Raw genomic sequence first — 22,641 nt, 5'->3', positions numbered from 1 at the left:
TACGCTTCAAAATTTCCATGTTATAGTTCATTAACAATTATTGATATTCAAAATGCTTTTATGATGGATGTCTGTTAAACGCAGATCACTAATGGAAGTGTCTTGAGCGCTGATACTCATAAAGTGGATGACACAAATTTGCATAAGGACTGTGATAAATATCCTCGATTATCATGCCAAAATTATATCATCGGTTTCTGTTATAAATCGAGGTAAAAGGTGTATAAGCTTTTTTTAATATTACATTATTTATCCAGAATATTAAGTTACATTATTGCAACAAATGTAGTGTTATCATAGTAGTTCTTGTTCTGGGAGTACAACACATCTTTGCTCTAATCCATATCATGTTGGATACATTTTGTGCTTATTATTTTAAAGTTCTATGGAATGCACACAATCAAATTTTAAAGAGCTATCAGCTCCAAGTAAGGAAATATCAATTCCAAACATTGGAAATGTTTTTTCTGCACTTTCAATCCATCATTGAGAACTTTTTCAAGATTTTTTAAGTTCCAAAATTTCATTATCTTGAGCAAATATTATTAAGGAAAATGCTTTCACAAGAAAGATATATAGTGGTGGATGTAGATATTTTATTATGGATTGATGTTTTGACAATATCTTGAGCGTTGTTCCTTTAAGAATGTAGGATAAAGATTTGTTGTTGTAGTTGTGTACACATTCCTTCGGTTATTAAAAAAACCGAGAGGTAACATTTTTTTATTTTAAATAGAAAAACAAAATAAGATAAGTAAGTCCTATAACCGAGGTGAATAATATCTATTTTTTAATATTACATAGTTTACACGAAAATATTTAAAAAATTCAGATTCATCATCATCGCTGCAATTTCAAATTTTATTGCATATATCCTTTTAAAGATTGAACAACCTTCTTTGTTTAACCTAGAAGCAATAATGATTTTCTGCACTTTCAATCTATCATAAAAAACTTTTCTAACATTCTTTAACAACGAGTTGTTTCAAAAATACATCAACACCGTTATGTGAAATAGATTGCAAGGGTAGAAAAAATTTGTTCAAGGATAGAAGAACAATGAAGATTTTCCTGTCTTGCAATTCGTCCCAGAGAATGATGCGAACTAGTTTGGGGCAACAACATATAAGTTAGGATTAGGGTTAAATTTGCTTAATGAGTGCTTTTATAGTAAAATTTGATTATGTTATCCTCATATTTTAAGGAAACTGAAGGGGTATATCATTTAGTATTCATTTATAAACAAATAAAACATAAACTACAATAGTTGTGATTCTAAGTGTGTCCTGATTTGTTTTTCCCTCGGTTTTAATAAAAATCGAGGGATTATGTTGTTTTTATTTTTATAAAAAAAAAAAAAACACGGCGTGCCTTGGCATAGTACCTCTTTTTTTGCTGAGGCGAAAGCTTCGACATGAAATGTATTATTTGTAGTAGTGGAAACTTTCAGGTTAGAAGGAAAGAGTACATAGAGGATACATAGTATATATCATATTTAGAGAAACGCCGTAGCCACTTATCAAACTAATTGGAAGAAATGAGGTGTCTAATTATAAGAAGGAGATTATATATCCAAAATTGTTCATGCTAAAAAATACGAGTTCTTCTCCACTTAAGATCCCAAAGCCACGACTAACCCTTCCACCTCTAACCCCTCCCACTGATCTTTCTGCTTAGAGAAAGTAAAAATCGTAAGGAACCTAACTTTAAGTTGTTCAATTCTCTAATCTTATGGTGCTCTATGAAACAAGCAGTTGTGGCTTTGTCTTCTTGTAAAGTGGACTATATCGCAACCTATAATGCAGTCTATCAAGGAGTGTGGCAAGCAATTGTGGCTTTGTCTTCTTGTAAAGTGGAATATTATGGTTTGTAGTGATCTATTAATTTTATATTTTTATTTAAAATAATTAACAAAAGAAATCACTAGTGTCACATCAACAGATTGTCAGATTGGGTCCGCGGACTGAGAAACTCAAACTGATAAAGATGACAATGGATACTTATAAGTATATCTACTAGTTTTCTAGTATCCCCCCCCCCCATCCCCAATATGATATACATGTATGTCTCACATACACATGCAAGTATTTGTCAGACCACTAGTGTCACATCAACAGATTGTCAGATTGGGTCTGCGAACTGAGAAACTCAAACTGATAGAGATGACAATGGATACTCATAAGTACATCTACTATTTTTCTAGTATCCCCCATTAGATAAATATGATATACATGTATGTCTCACATACACGTGCAAGCATCTATCAGACGAGTATCCGTGAATTTTGAGATATTTGTAGACATTTACGGACATTCATAAACACTTACAGAGATGACAATGAATACTCATAAGTACATCTAGAAAAGTAAATACTTTAAATATTTATAAATTTCTATTAATATTTGTGATTTTTTCAAAAAAATAATCAAGTTCTAAAGTTTTATTACCAAACTAGCCAACCTTCCACAATAATTTTCAATCTAACCATGTTTCAAACAAAAAAGTGAATTAAAGAAAAGGCGCTATTTGAATTGGAGCCTCTTATATATTTTTTTTAAAATTTTTTTCTATTTAACTGCAGATTTTCCTACGAAATATTTTTCCGCAAGTAACTGAAAAATTTGAAAAATACATAGGAGATGCTAATTCAAGTTGCATTTCTTCTTTAATTCAATTTTTTTTAAACATGGTTATATTGATAACTATTAGAAAATGTTGGTTAGTTTGGGAATTAAACTTCAAAACTAGATTATTTTTTAAAAAGAATTCAATATTTGTAACTGTTTATTAAAACTAAAACTAAAAATAGTATTTGATCCCAAGAAATATTTTTTGTTAAATAATTGTATATAGTGTATATTTTATGATATTTGACTAAGTATAATATTATTTTAAAAAATAATTCATATAAGTAAATCAACTTTTTCCAAAAAACGTATACACTTATATTTCTTTTAAATTCATATCTCCATATAGTACTGTCGAAATGTTTTAAAGAAATAAAATGTATCTCATAAATATGAATTAAAATGGCTATATATTTTGGAATATATGTCTCTCTCTTCAATTAATTTTCTATTGTTTTATGGGTCATGCTAACGAATGCTCTAGAGGCGCTGGTTAATTCTAAATATAAAAAAAATATTCATTATTTAAACTTGCAATACATTGAATCAAATGTTTTCAAGAAAAACATACTCCCTCCGGTCTCGAATATAAGCAACAAAAAAAAAATTATAGTCTTAAATATAAGAAAAAAAAATCAATATTTATTACATTTAATGTCCCTATTCCAAATATACCCCTACAATTTTTTATATTTTAAATGTTTGTAACAATTTTCAAAGCAAAAAATAGGGGTAGAATTAGAAAGAGAGTAAGAATTAAATGCATTGAGACATTCTCCTTAAAGAGTGAGCTTTTTTGCAAATTTGCTTATATTTAAGACCGGAAGGAATACCTTTTATTTCTTAAAAAAAGTTAATTATTTTAATTTTCATTACAGTAATTAATACAAGTATTTAATAACCAAAAATATATCATATTAAACTATTAACCAATTCCTCTTAGACACTCGTTAGCATTTCCCTATATTTATTTATTTAGTGAATCACATAATAAAGGTAATATATTATTTTCATTTATATTTAATTAATCAAATTCTTTACTAATAAAATGATTTTTTTTTTTTGTTATTTCTATCTTTTATACAAAAAAGTTAACTTTTTTAAAACTAAAATATACAAGTTTGATTTTATTTCAAGAAAAATATTTTTAAGAAAATAAACATCAAGGTGTGAATAGCTTATAGAAAATTATATTGAAACAAATAATTTAAATAAAGTAAAATGTAAAATGTTTTTAGAATATAAAAAGTTAAACTAACACTAATCATACTACAAAGGTATGCTAACTCTTTGAACTTATTACTATGTTAACATAATACATAACATAGGATAAGCTAGACAATGTTATAAGCAAATCATTCAAAATTGAAATTTTCAAATAAATGAGAAGCATCCTCAATGTAATAAGTTTGTTAGCTTGCTCAAATTCTGTTAGAGGCAACATTCCGGTTAAGAAGAGGTTGTTACTGTGGTTGGTTTATGCGTGGTCAATTTGGTGCAAGCGGAATGCGGTTATTTTTAAGAACGAAGCAGCAGTGGCGGTGGAGGTGTTTGAACAAATTCGTCTTTCCTCTTGGCAATGGCATATAATAGGGGTTAATGTTAAGGGCCTTTCGAATTATTATTTGTGGTGTCAAAACCCGTTGGAGTCGATGCTAATGTAATGATTTTTGTATACGGGCGAGTACCCCTTATACTCAGTTTTTGAATGAAATCATGTACCATTGCTTATCAAAAAAAAAGGTGTAAGTGTTCCTTCTTCAGACTGATACATCTTTTGGACAAAAAAAATTTTAATATCTCATTTTGTATTAAAAAAGACATTAACTTTCCAAAGGCTTTGATCATCTCTACATTTTGCTCCATTTTTCTACAAGAAAATAAAACAAATAAAATTGATTAGGCACATACATTTTATCTGTAAAAGTATATTTAGAAGATACTTGACTAGTTATTACTTTAATATCTATCTAAAAGATACAAGTACTAAAATATTTATAAAAAAAAAATAGTAATTAAAATAAAGCTTCCCAAATTTTTCAAATACTATATACACTCTTAATTTTATTTTAAATACAACAAAAACATTTTCAAATGTACATTTACATTTAACAAAATATAAATTGGTAAAAAGTTGTCACCATTAAGATTTAATAAAATATTTCACTATCTAATAAATCATTAAACAAACATCTCATTCTTTTTCAAAAATTCTATACAATCTATTGTTTCTTCCAAGTTTAAGTCTCCCATAACTTTGATAATATCTTATAAAATATTTGAATATCAAATAAAATTATCATATAATATTAGAACAATATGAATCATTAAGACTAATTAATACATTGTTTTTGAAATTCATAATAGATATAACAACCTTTAAACTTATAAATTATTCAAATTTAACATATCATGGGAAATAAAAAACGCACCTACAAGAATGATCTCAACCTTTGCCAAGGGTGAATTTTGAAGCAAAAAGTCTACGGTTCTGTCAAATTCAGATACATCGGAAAGGCGATATGTTTCTATTTTGAGTGACTTTAAGTTTAAAAGGGAAGGTGGCTCAAGCTTGAGAAAATCAGGAAAACAGGAAAGAACCTAATCAAAGAAAGTATTAGGGTAACTTGCAATTATATGTTTGATAAAATTAATAAATACACTATAAAAAGTAGACTAACTATACAATATAAAGTACCTCAAGAGTATATGTATCAAGGGTCAATGATTCAATATTAGAAATTTCATCCAACCAATTGCATATAATTGGTGAGTACCCCACATACATATCAAAACACCTGACATTAATAAGTAACTGTTTGATAGAGGAGAAAATACTCTTGCTACAAACAAGTTTTGAAATATGATTACCAATATAAGAGAAGGTATGAAGATTTGGAGCACATAACTCGATTTTGAATAAAGTTCTAGGATAATTATCGCGATGCATAGTTATAGATAAATTTTCAAGTCTAGTATTTGATATGCAAAGGTTTTTTTCATTCAAGACTACACATTGGTTGATGATCAACGTATTCAACATATTAAAAGTGGAAAATGGTTCAGCACAACCATCATGATTGGAAGTAAAAGTAAAGTAGCTTAGAGATAGGGTGGCTAATGCTGGAAAATGAAGAGAATTTGGAAATTCAGTATTGACACCAAAAACAAAATCACCACAGGTAAGTTTGAGGGACTTTAGAGTAGAACATGAAAAAGAAAAACAATTGGGCTTAAGGGTTTGAAAGTCAAGTAGTAAGCGTTGGACATTGTGTGAAAAAACATATTTCAGTATCCTAGACACTAATGTGTGGCTTCGCTTTTTCATAAAAGTGGGGTGAAGTTGAAGAGTGTGAATATCGGTAGAATTGTCACGTAGTGACAAAATCTGATATACAAATCGTTCATATTTTCGGTCATCGAAATTAGGATAATCTAATATCACAATAGTGGAAAGTGTCTTCCAAAGATTGATCCATCTTTTGGACAAAATGCAGGTTCGAACGGCATCTCTTGCATCCAAAAAAGACAGTATGTGAATGAGAAGACAATCAGACAAATCACTGATCAAGTCTACAAAACAAAATAATTCAAAAGAAATTGATTAGAGTAACACATATTCATCACTAACCTATTCTAAAAAAGTCCAATCATCACAATTTTTATAAGTAAATTGAAAAGAAACCTTGTGTGAGTTGTTGTTGCTTTCTGCGAGACTTGGCCTTCCTAGGTTTAGGGGAATACGCCATCTGAGTGAATTTGTAAGTACAATTATTGAATTGGGTGTGACTGAATTCTGCTCATAGATGAAAATAATCCAAGGACCTTATGCACATATCCATTATTATTAGCTATAAATTATGCAATAAATTTTAATCCTAAATACTCTTAAATTATTTGGATTATTTCCAAAATTAAAAAACAAAAATTGTATTACTATGTATTACCGTTAGTTTTAATTAGCATTTATGAAGATTCACATTGACCCCAAAATTTTAAATTTGTGGTTCAGCCTGTACCTGCCCTTCAGCTAACGGCACTTTTGCTAGAAGACATTTGGTACGAAGAAGACGATGCAATGGAGGAAGAAGTTTGAAGAAGATGATGCAACGGATGAAGAAGCGTGAAGAAGATGGTGATATGGAGGTACAAATCTGGAAGAATCGTGATTTGGGGATATGGTGATATAGAGGTACCTTATGAAGAAGACGGTGATTTGGGGATTTCCTGCAAATTGCCCTAATTATAAAATGCAAAGTGCCAGCGTGTCACCCCATGCCACATCAACATGAACATTCTGTCCACGTATGCTAAATTGAGATAATCTGGCTCCATAAGGTTTTTCATTTTGGAATCTTTTTTTGTTAAGGGGCCAGGACAAATTTTTTTTTAATAGGGGGAAAATCAAATCTCGCTACTATTGCAGGGGGTGGAAGTCATTTAACCCTATTTAAATTAAATAACATTGTGGGGTTGTTTATGATTGTTAGGCATATATATTTAAATTAAATAACATTGTGGGGTTGTTTATGATTGTTAGGCATAGGGTATAATTGATCATGACAAAGGTATTTTAGGTGTGATAAAACCTACATCAATTAAGACTTTCCTGCAAGGTCATTGAGGGGTCATATTTAGACAAAATGGGTTACATGGTGAAGAAATTGTTGGGTATCCGTGTTTAGTAAAATAGTCGTGATATAAGAATATTCATTATAGATTCAAGTATAGATTAAATACATAACAGAGAAAAGGATTTAAAGTAGGACCTAATTGTTTCTATCTTAATATTTCTCGAATGTTATTTTAGATAACATAGTTTTATAATCATTACACAATCGATTCAATCGTGCTCTACGCACCCTTCTCCCCCATTTTGCAAAATTACATTTGTCTTCCTAATTAAAACAATTTTCACCTTACATTTGTAAAAGTTAAAACAATCCTCGTGAATACAATATAAATTTTACTCACCATTTATAGTTTTTTCTGGCACAACTTATACCACAGTATCTTAATACCAACTCAATGATAAGGGTTTACATAATGGATGTTATAAGGCACATATTAATAAAAGAGGAAGGATATTCTTACTCCAAAAATAAGTTTAAAAGAGTTACTCCAAATTTTAACTTTTGATTTTCATTAATCTAACGACTTTAATTGAGTTTTTAAATAGAAAAATATTTTCAAAAATAATTAGATTAAATGATGAAATAAAGTCGTTAGCTTAATAAAGATCAAGGGTTAAGATTTAGAGTAACTCTTTTAAACTTACTCTTGGAGTAAGAATATTCATCCTCTAATAAAAACGAGTTATTATTTATGTGTAAGTTAGCAAATAACTAGAGAATGTGAATGACATAATTCGAGATGGAAAACCCTAATTATGTAGTTCTTGTATAAAGTATGCATGTTGATGGCTAAATTATTGAATACTAACAAAAGGTCGTTAATACATGTAAAACCTAGATAAGTTCTATTTCCAGTTGAGTATTACTCCCCCCGTCTCACAATAGGTGTTCTCTTTCCAATTTTTATTTGTCTCAAATTAGTTATCCATTTAGAATATCAATGTAATATTTATTATTTCTTTCCACTAACTTACCCTTATCGTATTTTAATTCATTTAAGTACTCCACTATCTATTATTAATAAGATTATTTTAGTAAATGAGACTCATTTTATCATTGAAATCAACATAATTAATCATTTTCTTAAAAAATGTGAAAATCTCAAAGAGGACACCTATTGTAAGACGGAGGGAGTACATATAAAATCTAAAATATTTGTATCGTGTAGGTGAATCTTTAATGTCTAGTAAAGAAGAGTAAATGTGGGTATTGTGCAGAAAACCTAAGTAACTTCTAACAAATATAAGTGAATCTCAAATGCATCTATATTGCACAACAAACATTGAATTATGCTCTTACATTAATCCTAAATACGAAGTAAAGTAATATAATATGTTAAGTTTAATTATATATATATATATATATATATATATATATATATATATATATATATATATATATATATATATATATATATATATATATATATATATATATTAATGATGTATAATTACTATAAGAATGTGAAAATGTGTTTAAGTTAAGACTATCTGATTAGGTATTTAGGAAAATGAAAGTCCACTGAGATTAGTGTTGCGCGAGTGACTCCAAATACAAGAGGAGCGTGAATTGATATATTTGAAATTCGAAAACACTTAATAAAAACTCTTGATTTTAAAAAGAATAAAACCCTCATTTTGGCTATTAAGTCGGGCCCAGGTAATTCTGTAAATATATCAGTCTTAAGATTGAGAGAGGGATATTAAATTCTCCATAAGTTCATTAGACAGAGCACTTTACAACTCTCGTGTGAGCATGTCTTTCTTACACTAAAAACCCTAAAACTAGACAATCCTACATAACTAAACAATCCTACATAAGTATGGTTTTTCACCTCGTTGTACTTTTTTTGTAAGTACACTTGACGTCTACTGAAATTAGTGTTTTTTTGAGTGCCTGAAAGAATGGAAGTTATCAGTATTTTTATAAGGTTTTGAGGAATCTCGTAATCAACAACTTCCATATTTTTGAGTATATGCTCTAAAGCTCCATTGTTATGTCTGATTTTTATCTAACTTAGTGATTTCTTCCCAATCAAAGTGGAGTTTGGGTCTGACCATTCTCCTTCCAAGTTGACTCCAATATTGGACAATTTTTTTTGTAATCAAGCTTCCATAAGGTACTCATGCTATAGTCACACTCTTTAGTTTCAAATTGTGTTTAATTAATTCATATGCCTTATTTGTTTGGAGGTTTTAAGTGAGCATTCACATAATTAAAACATCATTCTATAACAATTCATCACAGTTGGTCTTCTTTGGAAAAATACATGTGATACTAAATGGTTTATGAAATGATAAAGTTCTTCCAATATATTCGCTTTGATATGGAGTTTGTAACCTCCCATTGAATTTATAAAAAGCCTTTGAGAAGCAATACATAGCTTGAAGTTTGGAGTACCCGATGGAGCATCAAAGTTGTAGGTTTTATCAAAGATTTTAGAGTTTTTCAAAGTTCTCAATGGTGAGAGAAATTTTATTTAAAGTTGAGATTTGCACATATGTTTTTTTTTTGGTATTATGGAGGGTTTAAACCCAAAAAAACCAAAAAACTACAAAACTACAAGTCTAGTAGAAGGAACTCCACTAGAATCTTTATCCACAAGGTGGACTAACCAAGGAGGAATATCACTTTAAAAGATGGTGTCTCTTGTTAAATTTTTACCCTCAAAAGCAAGCAAGTTAGCACATCTATTGGCTTCCCTATAGTTGTGATATATCCACTATTTCAAGTTTGGTCATCAAAATTTTGATTTGTGTCACCAAACTTCTAGCAGCCATATTATTTGCACATATGTAGCTTCCATCAAAATATTGATTTGTGTCACCAAATCTTTAAGCAAATATTGGCAAAGATCTTTGTAAAATTCAAGTTTTTTGAAGTAATACACGTATAGATAAACAATTGTGAAAATGCAACGATCAAGAAAGTACGTGTCTTGAAAATCTTCAGAAATCCCAAATGACGATCTCAAGGACTGTATGATATTATAGGGTTAGAATTTAGCTCAATTGAACAAAATAGATGATTGGGGTTTTGATTGATTCTTTGCAAAAAACTAATAATAAAATAAAATGGAAGATATTTTAGTAAATGTAATAATTTTTTAAATATCAAAGTTCAGATTTCTCAGTTCCAACCCATCTCTCCAAATCCTCTAATTTGAAAAGACACAAAAAGTATGTTGTGGGCGGGTTTTGCTCCCCTCTCACCTCATAAATTTGAACAAAACACATTTATTATAAATATTTTCTCTCCTCCTCTCTATCAATCCCGAACCAAACACACCATAATAGATACGAAGATATACGGTATGCACCATATAATCTTATATAATCTTACATGACTGTTACTTTACTTATTACACATTGTTGATTGATCAAAATTATGACTATATCGAAAAAGTCATTTTAACAACTTCACCTAAAAAATTTCCCCAAAAATCAGAAAAGGTATCATCTCTACATTTTGCTCCATTTGTCTGCAAGAAAATAAAACAAACAAAATTGATTAGGCAAACAACTTTTATCTTCAAATGTAAATTTAGAAGATACTCACTAATTATTACTTTAATATCTACTTATAAAAGATACTTGAACTAGCACTAAATTATTAAAAGAAATAGTAATCTAAATAAAGCTTACCAATTTTTTTCAAATATTATATAAACTCTTAAATTTCTTTCAAATACAATAAAAATATCTCCCAATGTACAATAGCATTTTTTTTGGTTACATGTACAATAGCATTTAATAAAATATAAATTACTAAAAATGCAACCAATAGGATTCAATAATATATTTCACTTTCTAATAAATGATTATAATATTATATAGCAATAAATACAAAAGGTAATATTTTAAATATCTATAAATTTAGATTAAATATTTGTAACGGCTTATTATGTTTAATATACACCCTTGATTTGCATGTATATTTAGTCCGCACGAAGATATTTAAAATAAAATATAAATGCTAATTTGTGCATTAATTTATGGGCACAAGTTAAGAAAAAAAAAATACAATCCAATGTTTCCTCCAAATTCCAACTCTCCATAACTTGATAATATTTTATACAATAACAATAACTTATATCCTTAGCCACATGTTAAAAAATTCTTAAAGAAACAATAAAATCATTAATTATAAACGTATTAAATTATAATTTTTTTACTATATGTATCTTTTAACTTATACCCCAAGTAAGCATTATACTATTTTATGAAATAGTTTAACATCTAATAAAATCCTTATAAAATATTATAGCAATAACAATGTATGAATCAATGATAATTACCTATAAAATTAGAATTTATCCACTAAAAAAGTTAATCTAATCAAACATGGGAAATAGAAAACTCACCTACAATAATGGTCTCAACATTTGCTGAAGGTGAGTTTTGAAGCAAAAAGTTCACCACCTTATCAAATGGAGGTACACACAAAAGATGATATGTTTCTATTTTGAGTGACTTCAAGTTAACTAGGGAAGGTGGCTTCACCTCGAATAAATTATAAAAATTGAGAAAAACCTAAACAATAAAAAAGTATTAGGCTAACTTGCAATCATAAAAAAGATTAACAATTTTACCTGATAAAAAAAATTAACACTATTACCTCAAGAGTAGCTATGTCAACCGTCAATGCTTCAATATTAGCAAAACAATTCAGCCAATTGAGTAGAATTGATGAGTTCTGCGCGTACTTATCAAAACACCTAACATTAATACTTAATTGTTTGACACAAGAGAAAATGCTCTTGTCGCCAAAAAAATTCGAAATATGTTTACTGGTCAAAGAAAAGGTACGAAGATTTGGAGCACATAACTCAATTTCGAAAAAGGTTCCGGGATAACTATCACGATACATAGTTATAGATAAATTTTCAAGTTTGGTATTTGATATGCAAAGGTTTCGATCATTCAAGACTATACATTGGTTAATGACCAAAGTATTTAACATATCAAAAGTGGAAAATGGCTTAGCACAAGCATCATCATTGGAAGAAAAGGTAAAATAGGTTAGAGATAGAGTAGATAATGATGGAAAATTCAAAGAATTTGGAAATATAGTGTTGACACGAAGAAGAAAATGGCCACCAGTAAGTCTAAGGGACTTTAAAGTAGAACATGAAAAAGAAAAACACTTAGGCTTAAAGTATTGATAACTAAGGAGTAAGTGTTGGACATTGTGTGAAAAAACATATTTCATTATCCGAGTTACTAATGAGTTGCATCGCCTTTTAAAAAAAGTGGGATGAAGTTGGAGAGAGTGAATATCTGTAGCGTTATCACGGAGAGACAAAACCTGATGTACAAATTTTTCATAATTTCCGTCAATCAATTGTGGATAATTTAATAGTACCAGAGTGGGAAGTGTCTTCCAAAGATTGATCCATCTTTTGGACAAAATGCAAGTTTGAACGGCCTCTTTTGCATCCAAAAACGACAGTATGTGAATCAGAATACAATCCGACAAATCACTAATCAAATCTACAAAAAAGAAATTGATTAGAGTAGCACAGATAATTGGATGAATTTGTGATCAATAATTGGATAAGTGTTTGTAAGAATGCAACTACACATGTTTTTTTTGGTGGTGCAGATCAAGTGTTTGTAAGAATGCCACTACACATGTCTCTTTTGGTGGTGAAGATCAAGTGTTTGTAAGAATGCAACTACTTCGGTTTTATAGTAAATTGAAGAACCTGGTGCGAGTTGCTTTCTGCGAGGCTTGATCACCTTGGCTGGTGCGTTTCTGCGAGGCGTGGATTTGGGGGTAATTTGCTTTGAACAAGCCATCTTAGTGAGTGAATTCAGTCATTGAGTGCTACTTATATAAGAAAATATAACAAGATGGTTTAGTTAATTACTTTTAAAATAAAAATAGAAATTAATGAAATACATAAATTTGATATTTTCCTAATTGCTATGAATTATTTGTATAAATAATATTATTTTTAAAAGTTAAAAATAGCGCGCTGATAGTGTAAAGAAGTTTTACAATGTCATCCGATATAAACAAATCGTTTTTTTTTTAAATTACAATTTAATTTGTCCTGATTTATAGTCGTGATTGATTGACAGCGTAAAAGTTTTTTACACTGTCAATACATCACCTATTTTCTCTTATTTTTAATAGTAGTAGTTGAATATTTTATTATTATTATTATTATTATTAATTAGTTACTTTTAAAACAAAAATGGAAATTGTGTAGGTATTAATTTCCATTTTAAAGAGTTAGAAGTGGGTTGGTGTTAGAGTAATTATTAGGATGACATATGTTTAGGGTTTGTTTGACATAAATTATTATAATGACATGTGTCTAAGATTGATTTGAGAGAAGTTATTAATCACAATAAAAATCTTAAATCTATAATATAAAAACATATACAAAAAATTATTTATATAAGAATATATATAAAAAAACTTTGATTTAATATGTGTTTGATTTTTTTTTTTGGGTAAGAAGGAAAGAGTACACAGAGGATACATAGTAGATATCATCTTTAGAGAAACGCTGCCACCACTTATCAAACTAAGTGGAAGGAATGAGGTACCTAATTACAAAAAAGGAGATCAGATATTAAAATTTGTCCGTGCTAAAAAGTATGAGTCCTTCTCCATCCAAGATCCTAAAGCCACGACTAACCTTTCCACCTCTCATCCCTCCCACCGAACAATTTCTGCTTGTTGAAAGGAAAAAAGCCTGAGGAACCTAACTTTAAGTTGTTCAATTCTCTAATTTTATGGTGCTCTAGGAAGCAAACGTTTGTGGCTTTGTCTTCTTGTAAAATGGACTATATCGCAACCTATAATGAAGTTTATCAATGAGTGTGGCTGATATATGAATTGATTATAGTAAAGATAGGAAAAGAGGAAGAAGTTGAACTAACTGTAGTGACATTTGGAGGGGTGTTGAAGTGTAATTTAGATATGATGTACATGGATTGGGTTGGACTGGTTTGTGCTAACATGTTATTCAACTCATTCAAACTTCAATGAGTTAGGTTCGTATTTCAACCCATAATTTCACGGTTAAAACTGAACCAAACTGACCCGGTCATTTATGTGGCGGGTAGGGTTGAATTGGATTTACGGGTTGTATTTTAAATTAAAAAACTTATAATTTTTTTCAATTTTGAAATAATTGTAACACACTTCAATACAATTTTCATTATAACCATGTTTAAAAAGAAAAATTATGAAGGAGGCGCCACTTGAATTGGCGCCTCCTATATTTTATTTTTCAATTTTTTTATTTACCTACATATTTGATTTTCCTGCGAACTATTTTTCCGTGGGCAACTTCAAAACTTGATTATTGTTTTTTTAAATTCAATATTTGTAACTGTTTATTATGCGTATTATATTAAAGAGATATTTCACCAATGATATGCATGTATATTTAGTCCATATAAAAATACTTAAAATGAAATATAATTTAATTGTAAAACTAAAACCTAATTATAAAAGAAGCATTTGATCCCAAGAAATATTTTTTGTTAAATAATATATATAATGTATATTTTCATGATATTTGACTAAGTATAATATTATTTTAATTAATATAAGCAAATCAACGTTTTCCAAAAAATTTATACACTCTTATATTTCTTTTAAATTCATATCTCCATATATTACTGTCGAAATGTTTTAACGAAATAAAAAATGTATCTCATAAACATGAATTAACATGAATTTATATACTTACACAAAAAAAAGTGAGTGAAGTTTCTGGCTAACTCATTAACTTGATTTCAAATATTCATTTTTCAATGTATATCTTTAAAAGGAGTTTTATGTTGAAAGATACGCTCTTGAAGTTTAATAAGACTCTATGACCTGGAATAAGTTCCAAGAACCTCGAACACGAGGATTGACAAGTTTCAAAAACATATTGGATATTCCACGCGCACAATTGAATATGGAATATATATGTGAAAGTTGTGAATCAAACAATCTTAGCAACCATGAAAAGGTCTGAAAATTACTAGAAGACCTAATAATTATCTACACATCACATAAAGCAACTATGAAATGAAAGTGTTAAAAGTTTCACATCCGATAATATATGACATTAACATATACTTATAAGTGAGAACAATCTCCACCCCACAAACTGGTTTTGTTAGAACAATCTCCACCCTATTAATAGTAGATGATAAATCAACAAGTAATCTCCCAAAGAACTACATGTCTTATGGAAAGAAAAAGAAGAAAAAAAACCATTGAAATCAAGTATCAATTTGTTAGAAATAATGTAAGCATGTGTTGCATTATGTTAACATAATACATAATATAGGATAAGCTAGTCAATGGTATAAGCAAATCATTCAAAATTGAAAATTTCAAATAAATGAGAAGCATCCTCAATGTAATAAGTGTAAGTTTTCCTTCTTAAGACTGATACATCTTTTGGACAAAAAAATTTTAATATCTCATTTTGTATTAAAAAATACAGTAACTTTCCAAAGGCTTTGATCATCTCTACATTTTGCTCCATTTTTCTACAAGAAAATAAAACAAATAAAATTGATTAGGCACATACTTTTTATCTGTAAAAGTATATTTAGAAGATACTTGACTAGTTATTACTTTAATATCTATCTAAAAGATACAAGTACTAAAATATTTATAAAAAAAAATAGTAATTAATATAAAGCTTCCCAAAATTTTCAAATACTATATACACTCTTAATTTTCTTTTAAATACAACAAAAACATTTTCAAATGTACATTTACATTTAACAAAATATAAATTGGTAAAAAGTTGTCACCATTAAGATTTAATAAAATATTTCACTATCTAATAAATGATTAAACAAACATCTCATTCTTTTTCAAAAATTCTATACAATCTATTGTTTCTTCCAAGTTTAAGTCTCCCATAACTTTGATAATATCTTATAAAATATTTGAATATCAAATAAAATTATCATATAATATTAGAGCAATATGAATCATTAAGACTAATTAATACATTGTTTTTGAAATTCATAATAGATATAACTACCTTTAAACTTATAATTTATTCAAATCAAACATATCATAGGAAATAAAAATCGCACCTACGATAATGATTTCAACCTTTGCCGAGGGTGAATTTTGAAGCAAAAAGTCCACGGTTCTGTCAAATTCAGATACATCGGAAAGGCGATATGTTTCTATTTTGAGTGACTTTAAGTTTAAAAGGGAAGGTGGCTCAAGCTTGAGAAAATCAGGAAAACAGGAAAGAACCTAATCAAAGAAAGTATTAGGGTAACTTGCAATTATATGTTTGATAAAATTAATAAATACACTATAAAAAGTAGACTAACTATACAATATAAAGTACCTCAAGAGTATATGTATCAAGGGTCAATGATTCAATATTAGAAATTTCATCCAACCAATTGCATATAATTGGCGAGTACCCCACATACATATCAAAACACCTGACATTAATAATTAATTGTTTGATAGATGAGAAAATACTCTTGCTACCAACAAGTTTTGAAATATGATTACCAATATAAGAGAAGGTATGAAGATTTGGAGCACATAACTCGATTTTGAATAAAGTTCCGGGATAATTATGGCGATGCATAGTTATAGATAAACTTTCAAGTCTAGTATTTGATATGCAAAGGTTTTTTTCATTCAAGACTACACATTGGTTGATGATCAACGTAGTCAACATATTAAAAGTGGAAAATGGTTCAGCACAACCATCATGATTGGAAGTAAAAGTAAAGTAGCTTAGAGATAGGGTGGTTAATGCTGGAAAATGAAGAGAATTTGGAAATTCAGTATTGACACCAAAAACAAAATCACCACAGGTAAGTTTGAGGGATTTTAGAGTAGAACTTGAAAAAGAAAAAGAATTAGGCTTAAGGGTTTCGAAGTCAAGTAGTAAGGATCGGACATTGTGTGAAAAAGCATATTTCAATATCCTAGACACTAATGAGATGCTTCGCTTTTCCATAAAAGCAGGGTGAAGTTGAAGAGTGTGAATATCAGTAGAATCATCACGTAGTGACAAAATCTGATATACAAATCGCTCATATTTCCGGTCATCAAAATTGGGAAAATTTAATATGACAATGGTGGGAAGTGTCTTCCAAAGATTGATCCATCTTTTGGACAAAATGCAGGTTCGAACGGCATATCTTGCATCCAAAAAAGACAGTATGTGAATGATAAGACAATCGGACAAAACACTAATCAAATCTACAAAAAAAAAAAATCAAAAGAAATTGATTAGAGTAATCACTAACCTAATCCAAAAAAATCAAAAGAAATTGATTAGAGTAATCACTAACCTAATCCATAAAAATCCAATAATCACGATTTTTATAAGTAAAATGAGAAGAAACCTGGTGCGACATGCTGTTGCTTTCTGCTAGGCTTCTTTGCTGGTGCGATTTGCTTTCTGCTCGGCTTCTTTGTTGTTGTGAGTTGTTGTTGGATTCTGCTGCGAGACTTGGCCTTCCTAGGTTTGGGGGAATACGCCATCTGAGTGAATTTAACAATTGGAGAGCGATCAGACATTGAAATTGTTAATCAAATAATAGAGAAGATAATCCCAATGCACTTACAGAAAATTGAAATGCAGAGCGCAAGATCAATGAGATAAAATTAGGTTTAGAAAAGTGAAATTGGTATCGGTGAAAGTTGAAATATAAGAATACCCCTCTCAGCCTTTATGCAATAAATTTAAATTATAACCCTAAATACTCTTAAATAATTTGTATTATTTCGAAAAATAAATAACAAAAATTTGGAGTAGGTGTCGCTTTCCGCGCTTGGGCCTTGGACCATTATTATTAGCTAGTATAAATTATGCAATAAATCATTTGGATATTTTCCAAAAATAAAACGGAAAAGTAAAAACAATTTTTTTACTAATACCGTTACTTTTAATTAGCAATATTTTAAATTTAAATTCATACTATCAAATCAATACCGTTGATATAATTTCAAAAAAATGCAAAATTCATTATTATTTTGTAATAACATTGATATTCTGATTTTCACAGATAAGATAATTCACCAATAGTTAATACCATTTTTCATTGACTTAATTGTTTTATATATATATATATATAGGGAGCGTATCCAGTGAGAACTCATATCTTTGTGAGAAACGAGAACTATCCATATCAATCGTCAGATTTAATTAACACTCAAGATTTTAAAATTCCATATAAAGATCACCCTACTAAATTATTTACTACTATGCTTTTTATTTAAAAACTCCATAAAACAATATTCTTACCAAAAAATACTTTATTTTATAATTAAATTGTTATAGAAATATTGTTAAAATATTTTTTACATACATGTTTAATATTTAGTTAGAATATTATTATAAAAATATTTAAATGTAATAAATATTTTTATTTATAAATAAAATTGTCTAAACTATAAAAAATTTCATGACTATAATAAAAATTCCAAAATAAAATTAGAAAAAATAATACTAATTTTAAAATAATCAAAAACTTAAATTATTTACTCATCTTCCTAGTATTAAAATTATTTTAAAATAAAATTATGTCATTTAAATTTCTTTTAAAAAAATAAATATTATAGCGTTGTATTTCACATTTTATAAAATTATATTTACTTAAACATCACAATAAATAATAAATATTATTAAGTACAAATTTACAACAACTACATAGTTTATTATCTGAATAATCAATAATTAAAAAATAATAATTTTATTTTATAAATAAATAAATAATTATTTAAAATTAAAAAAGGCCAATGTATAGCTCACGCTAAGATACTGCAATAATACTTCACCATCAAATATTATTTAAAATTAAGTCTAGGACAACTTATTTACCAAAATAAATTATGAAAATATAATTCTAAAAAATTCAAGATACAACAGTAAAATAGCTTTTTAAAATTAAATTAATTTTAATGAGTTAAGATTTTTATCGAAATTTATATAACATATTTTTTTTAAATATAATTATTTGACTAGAAAGATGAGTAAATAATTTATGCTTTTGATTATTATATAATTAATATTGCTTTTCTGTTTTTTATTTTAGTTTTAAAAATATTTAAAAGTTTATATAATTTTAATTTTAGTTAAATTTTTTGGATAAATTTGACTTATATTTTATTTTCATAATATTGTAACTTAATATTAATTCTAATTATTAAATTCAAGATACAACGGTAAAATGGGTTTTTTAATTAAATTATTTTTTTAAGAATTAAGATTTTATAGAAATTTAAATAACATAATTTTTTCACTAGAAAGATGAGTAAAAATAATATGCTTTTGATTTTTATATAATTAATATTAATTTTCTGAATTTTTATTTTAGTTTTGAAAATATTTAGAGTTTAGATAATTTTAAGTTTAAATAAATTATTTGGTTAAATTTGAATTATATTTTGTCCTTATAATGTTCTAACTAAATATTAATTATAATTATAACAAATATTTTAATAAGGATTTAATCATGAAATAAGAATATTTTAGGTAAGAATCTTCTTTTATGGAATTTTTAAATACCAAGCATAATAGTAAATAATTCTCTATGGTGAACTTTATTTAGAATTTTTAAATTTTGAACGTTAATTTAATCTGACGTTTGATATGGATAGTTCTTGTTTCTCACGATAGATATCAGTTCTCACCAGATATGCTATATATATATATATATATATATATATATATATATATATATATATATATATATATATATATATATATATATATATATATATATATATATATATATATATATATATATATATATATATATATATATATATATATAAGTAGAGTCTACCTTTTTCTCAATCCACGGTCTTCTACGGCAACTTCTTGTTCCCTCAGGATTTCACCTGGCATTTGATTTATTTTTATTTTATTGCATTTTATATTACTTTACTTCATAACTGCCGCACACTTAACTCCCCATGTTGTTTCAACTCTTATGTTGGAGTTACATATTGTTTAATCTGTGGGCCCATCCACATTTTAAACCACTACAAGAATAATGGTTATTATATAATGGCTTTCATATTTATTAATCACTTTCATTCTTCATCTCTACGAACCCAATGCATCCATTCAGCATCTTCTTTAACAGCACTTTCCTTCTCCATCCCATTTACCACGTCTACTAAATCTTCGCCCCCAATTCCATTCTCTTGCTCTTTCCCTCACAATCTCCATCTCTCTTTGCTTTCGATCCACCATCTCCTCCGACCCCATTAGTGTATCTTCGTGTGCTACCGCTATAGCGTTCCATCGATGAATCTCAATGCGATTTAAATCTCTTTCACGGGGAGGCTATCGCGCCAGAATCGTAATCGATGACTTTTAGGTAAAAAGGAAAAGAAAACATTGACGGAATTTCTCACGGTATGTGGTGGCCTTCCTCCCGACGATGGAGAAATCCGGCTGCGTTTTGTGAATGGAGTTCAGCGCGACTACGAACAAAATTGAAGGGCAAAGGTATTGTGGCTATAACGATGTGTTTACAACCATTATGATATGATTTATGCTTTGACTTCGCGATATTAGAATAGCAATCTGTCGGATTTGATTGAAAACTTTCTCGAAGTTTTACATTGTCGTTTGGTTTATGTGCAGTGATTCATGTTTTTCTTTTTTATTCTTTATACTAATTTGGCTCATATACTATTTCTCGATCACTTTATAGACCGTGCGCAATAGAGTTAACACATTCACAAATATCACTTATAAGGATGATCCAACTATGATTTTGCTCGGGAATTAATGAATGAACTTTGATGCACCTCTGATTCCTCAGGTGATAAATTACAGGTATATGCTTTTAATGAATAATGTTATACGTGTGTAGTAGTTCACTGGATTTAATCTTATGGCACTCAGTTTTTGTTGAACATTGATATTTGGGATTCAAATTAAACTAATTGATTATTATCTATGTGCGGATGCAGGTTAGCGATCGTCAAAGTTGGACATGTTTAAATATTTACATTTTTGCAACCCCATATCGCGTGACATGAGATTGTTATTTTCTGGCCCAAGAGCATACACTTGAGATCAAGGAATGGGATGGGAGAGCCGAGTACGAATAGGTAAGTATCCATATTTCTTCATTACAACATCACTAAGTATAGTGTGTTTGAAACTAACCCTTTTTGCAATCAGGTAAAAAATCACAGCTTATCAATTTTCCTCTTGAAAGTTGGAATGTTAGGAACCCTTCAAGCACTTTGGGAGGTCTTCCCTTTATTTACAGACACTAGATGGGGCGAGAACTCAACTATCAATTTTTTGGATAACCATATGGGAACCTATTTTGAAACACGCCCTCAGCCTTGGGTTACGAATATCAGCGTTGCTGACATTCACTCTGGGAATTTCCTTGCTGTTTTGAAAATTCGAGGACGCTGGAGTGCTTTTGAGACTCTAGAGAAATGGGTCAGTGGCGCTTATGTCGGTCATACTGTTGTTTGCTTAACAGATTCAGACAGAAAGATTTGGGTTGGAGAGTCTGGACATGAAAATGAAAAGGTAAAAAATGTTTAAGTTACATTTAACCTATTGGTTCACAGAATGATACATAAAGTAAACTCTTTTGAGTGTATGAATCAGTAGTTTATGCACCAATGAAAATTGGCAGCATTAGCTATACTCACTATATGAAAGTGTGGTTGTTCTTGATGAGAAATATTTATGGTCACCTACCTGGCAGAATCAGCTCACTATATTTCTGTGCTTTTGTGACGCATGTGTCATTTTCCAATGGAATTACAATTCTGTTTTCTTTTTATATTATAAATTATAGTTTAGATAAGTTGGATTTTAAGATTGATCAAGGCCGACATCAAGACTCACAGGTGTTTACAATAATTTTTGTTTTCTTTGTTATAGATATAATGAAGATCTTAATGGAGGCTCATTCTGAATGGGTATCCCGCTATTTACGCCATAGTTGCCGCTATAGTATTCGACACTACTAAGGCTCTTCCCATATTGTCTGGTCTTCACTCCGCTCCGCTATTGACTACTCTGTACTAACTTATAAAGCATAGTTTGAAGAACTGTTTCCTTGGTAACCTTGCAATGATTAGAAGATAATTCTCAGTTTTCACTCAAATATTTTTGTTTTCATAAATCTTTGAATGGGCGAGATCTGTTGCAAGACTTTTTCAAAGGAAAACATTTGTTCAATGGCATAAATCCGGATGAGGCTGTTGCTTATGGTGCAGCTGTTCAGGCTGCAATTTTTAGTGAAGACTTTAATAATGTCCCAAACTTGGTGCTGCAAGATGTTAACCCACTGTCACTAGGTATAGCAGTATCCCCTGAAGAAATCATGGTTATGGTTATTCCTAGGAACACTACCATACCTGTTATTTGCAGGTGA

At 28.8% G+C, this 22,641-nt stretch overlaps 3 protein-coding genes and 1 pseudogene across 5 annotated transcripts; 1 reads left to right on the top strand and 3 right to left on the bottom strand.

Annotated features, from left to right (window-relative positions):
• Positions 1 to 5,012: 5,012 nt before the first annotated feature.
• LOC131659901 (F-box/LRR-repeat protein At3g26922-like) lies at positions 5,013 to 6,376 on the bottom strand. Its single transcript, XM_058929020.1, has 3 exons — positions 6,313 to 6,376; positions 5,326 to 6,200; positions 5,013 to 5,228 (listed from the first exon to the last, which is right to left on the bottom strand). The coding sequence occupies exons 1-3, from the start codon at positions 6,374 to 6,376 to the stop codon at positions 5,013 to 5,015; spliced, it is 1,155 nt and encodes a 384-aa protein (XP_058785003.1).
• A 4,080-nt stretch (positions 6,377 to 10,456) lies between these two features.
• Positions 10,457 to 13,074, bottom strand: LOC131657340 (putative FBD-associated F-box protein At5g56430). Of its 2 annotated transcripts, XM_058926746.1 has the most exons (5): positions 12,969 to 13,074; positions 12,626 to 12,753; positions 11,879 to 11,956; positions 11,625 to 11,793; positions 10,457 to 10,742 (listed from the first exon to the last, which is right to left on the bottom strand). In XM_058926746.1, the coding sequence occupies exons 1-5, from the start codon at positions 13,060 to 13,062 to the stop codon at positions 10,723 to 10,725; spliced, it is 489 nt and encodes a 162-aa protein (XP_058782729.1). In that variant the 5' UTR covers positions 13,063 to 13,074; the 3' UTR covers positions 10,457 to 10,722. The 2 variants fall into 2 exon arrangements, with proteins under 2 accessions (XP_058782729.1, XP_058782728.1); XM_058926745.1 differs by having other exon boundaries at positions 11,879 to 12,753.
• Positions 13,075 to 15,016: 1,942 nt separating this feature from the next.
• Positions 15,017 to 17,970, bottom strand: LOC131657339 (putative F-box/LRR-repeat protein At3g18150). 2 transcript variants are annotated; one of them, XM_058926743.1, is made up of 5 exons: positions 17,842 to 17,970; positions 17,620 to 17,758; positions 16,599 to 17,473; positions 16,352 to 16,501; positions 15,017 to 15,771 (listed from the first exon to the last, which is right to left on the bottom strand). In XM_058926743.1, exons 2-5 carry the CDS (start codon positions 17,756 to 17,758, stop codon positions 15,703 to 15,705), a joined length of 1,233 nt encoding a protein of 410 aa, XP_058782726.1. In that variant the 5' UTR covers positions 17,842 to 17,970; the 3' UTR covers positions 15,017 to 15,702. The 2 variants fall into 2 exon arrangements, with proteins under 2 accessions (XP_058782726.1, XP_058782727.1); XM_058926744.1 differs by having other exon boundaries at positions 15,022 to 15,771; positions 16,333 to 16,501.
• Positions 17,971 to 21,024: 3,054 nt separating this feature from the next.
• Positions 21,025 to 22,641, top strand: LOC131659900 (uncharacterized; annotated as a pseudogene).

This window comes from Vicia villosa, linkage group LG3 (assembly GCF_029867415.1).
Source record: "Vicia villosa cultivar HV-30 ecotype Madison, WI linkage group LG3, Vvil1.0, whole genome shotgun sequence".
Classification (NCBI taxonomy): domain Eukaryota; kingdom Viridiplantae; phylum Streptophyta; class Magnoliopsida; order Fabales; family Fabaceae; genus Vicia; species Vicia villosa.
Note: the sequence above shows the minus strand (reverse complement) of the source record. Positions and strands in the feature narration are given on the sequence as shown.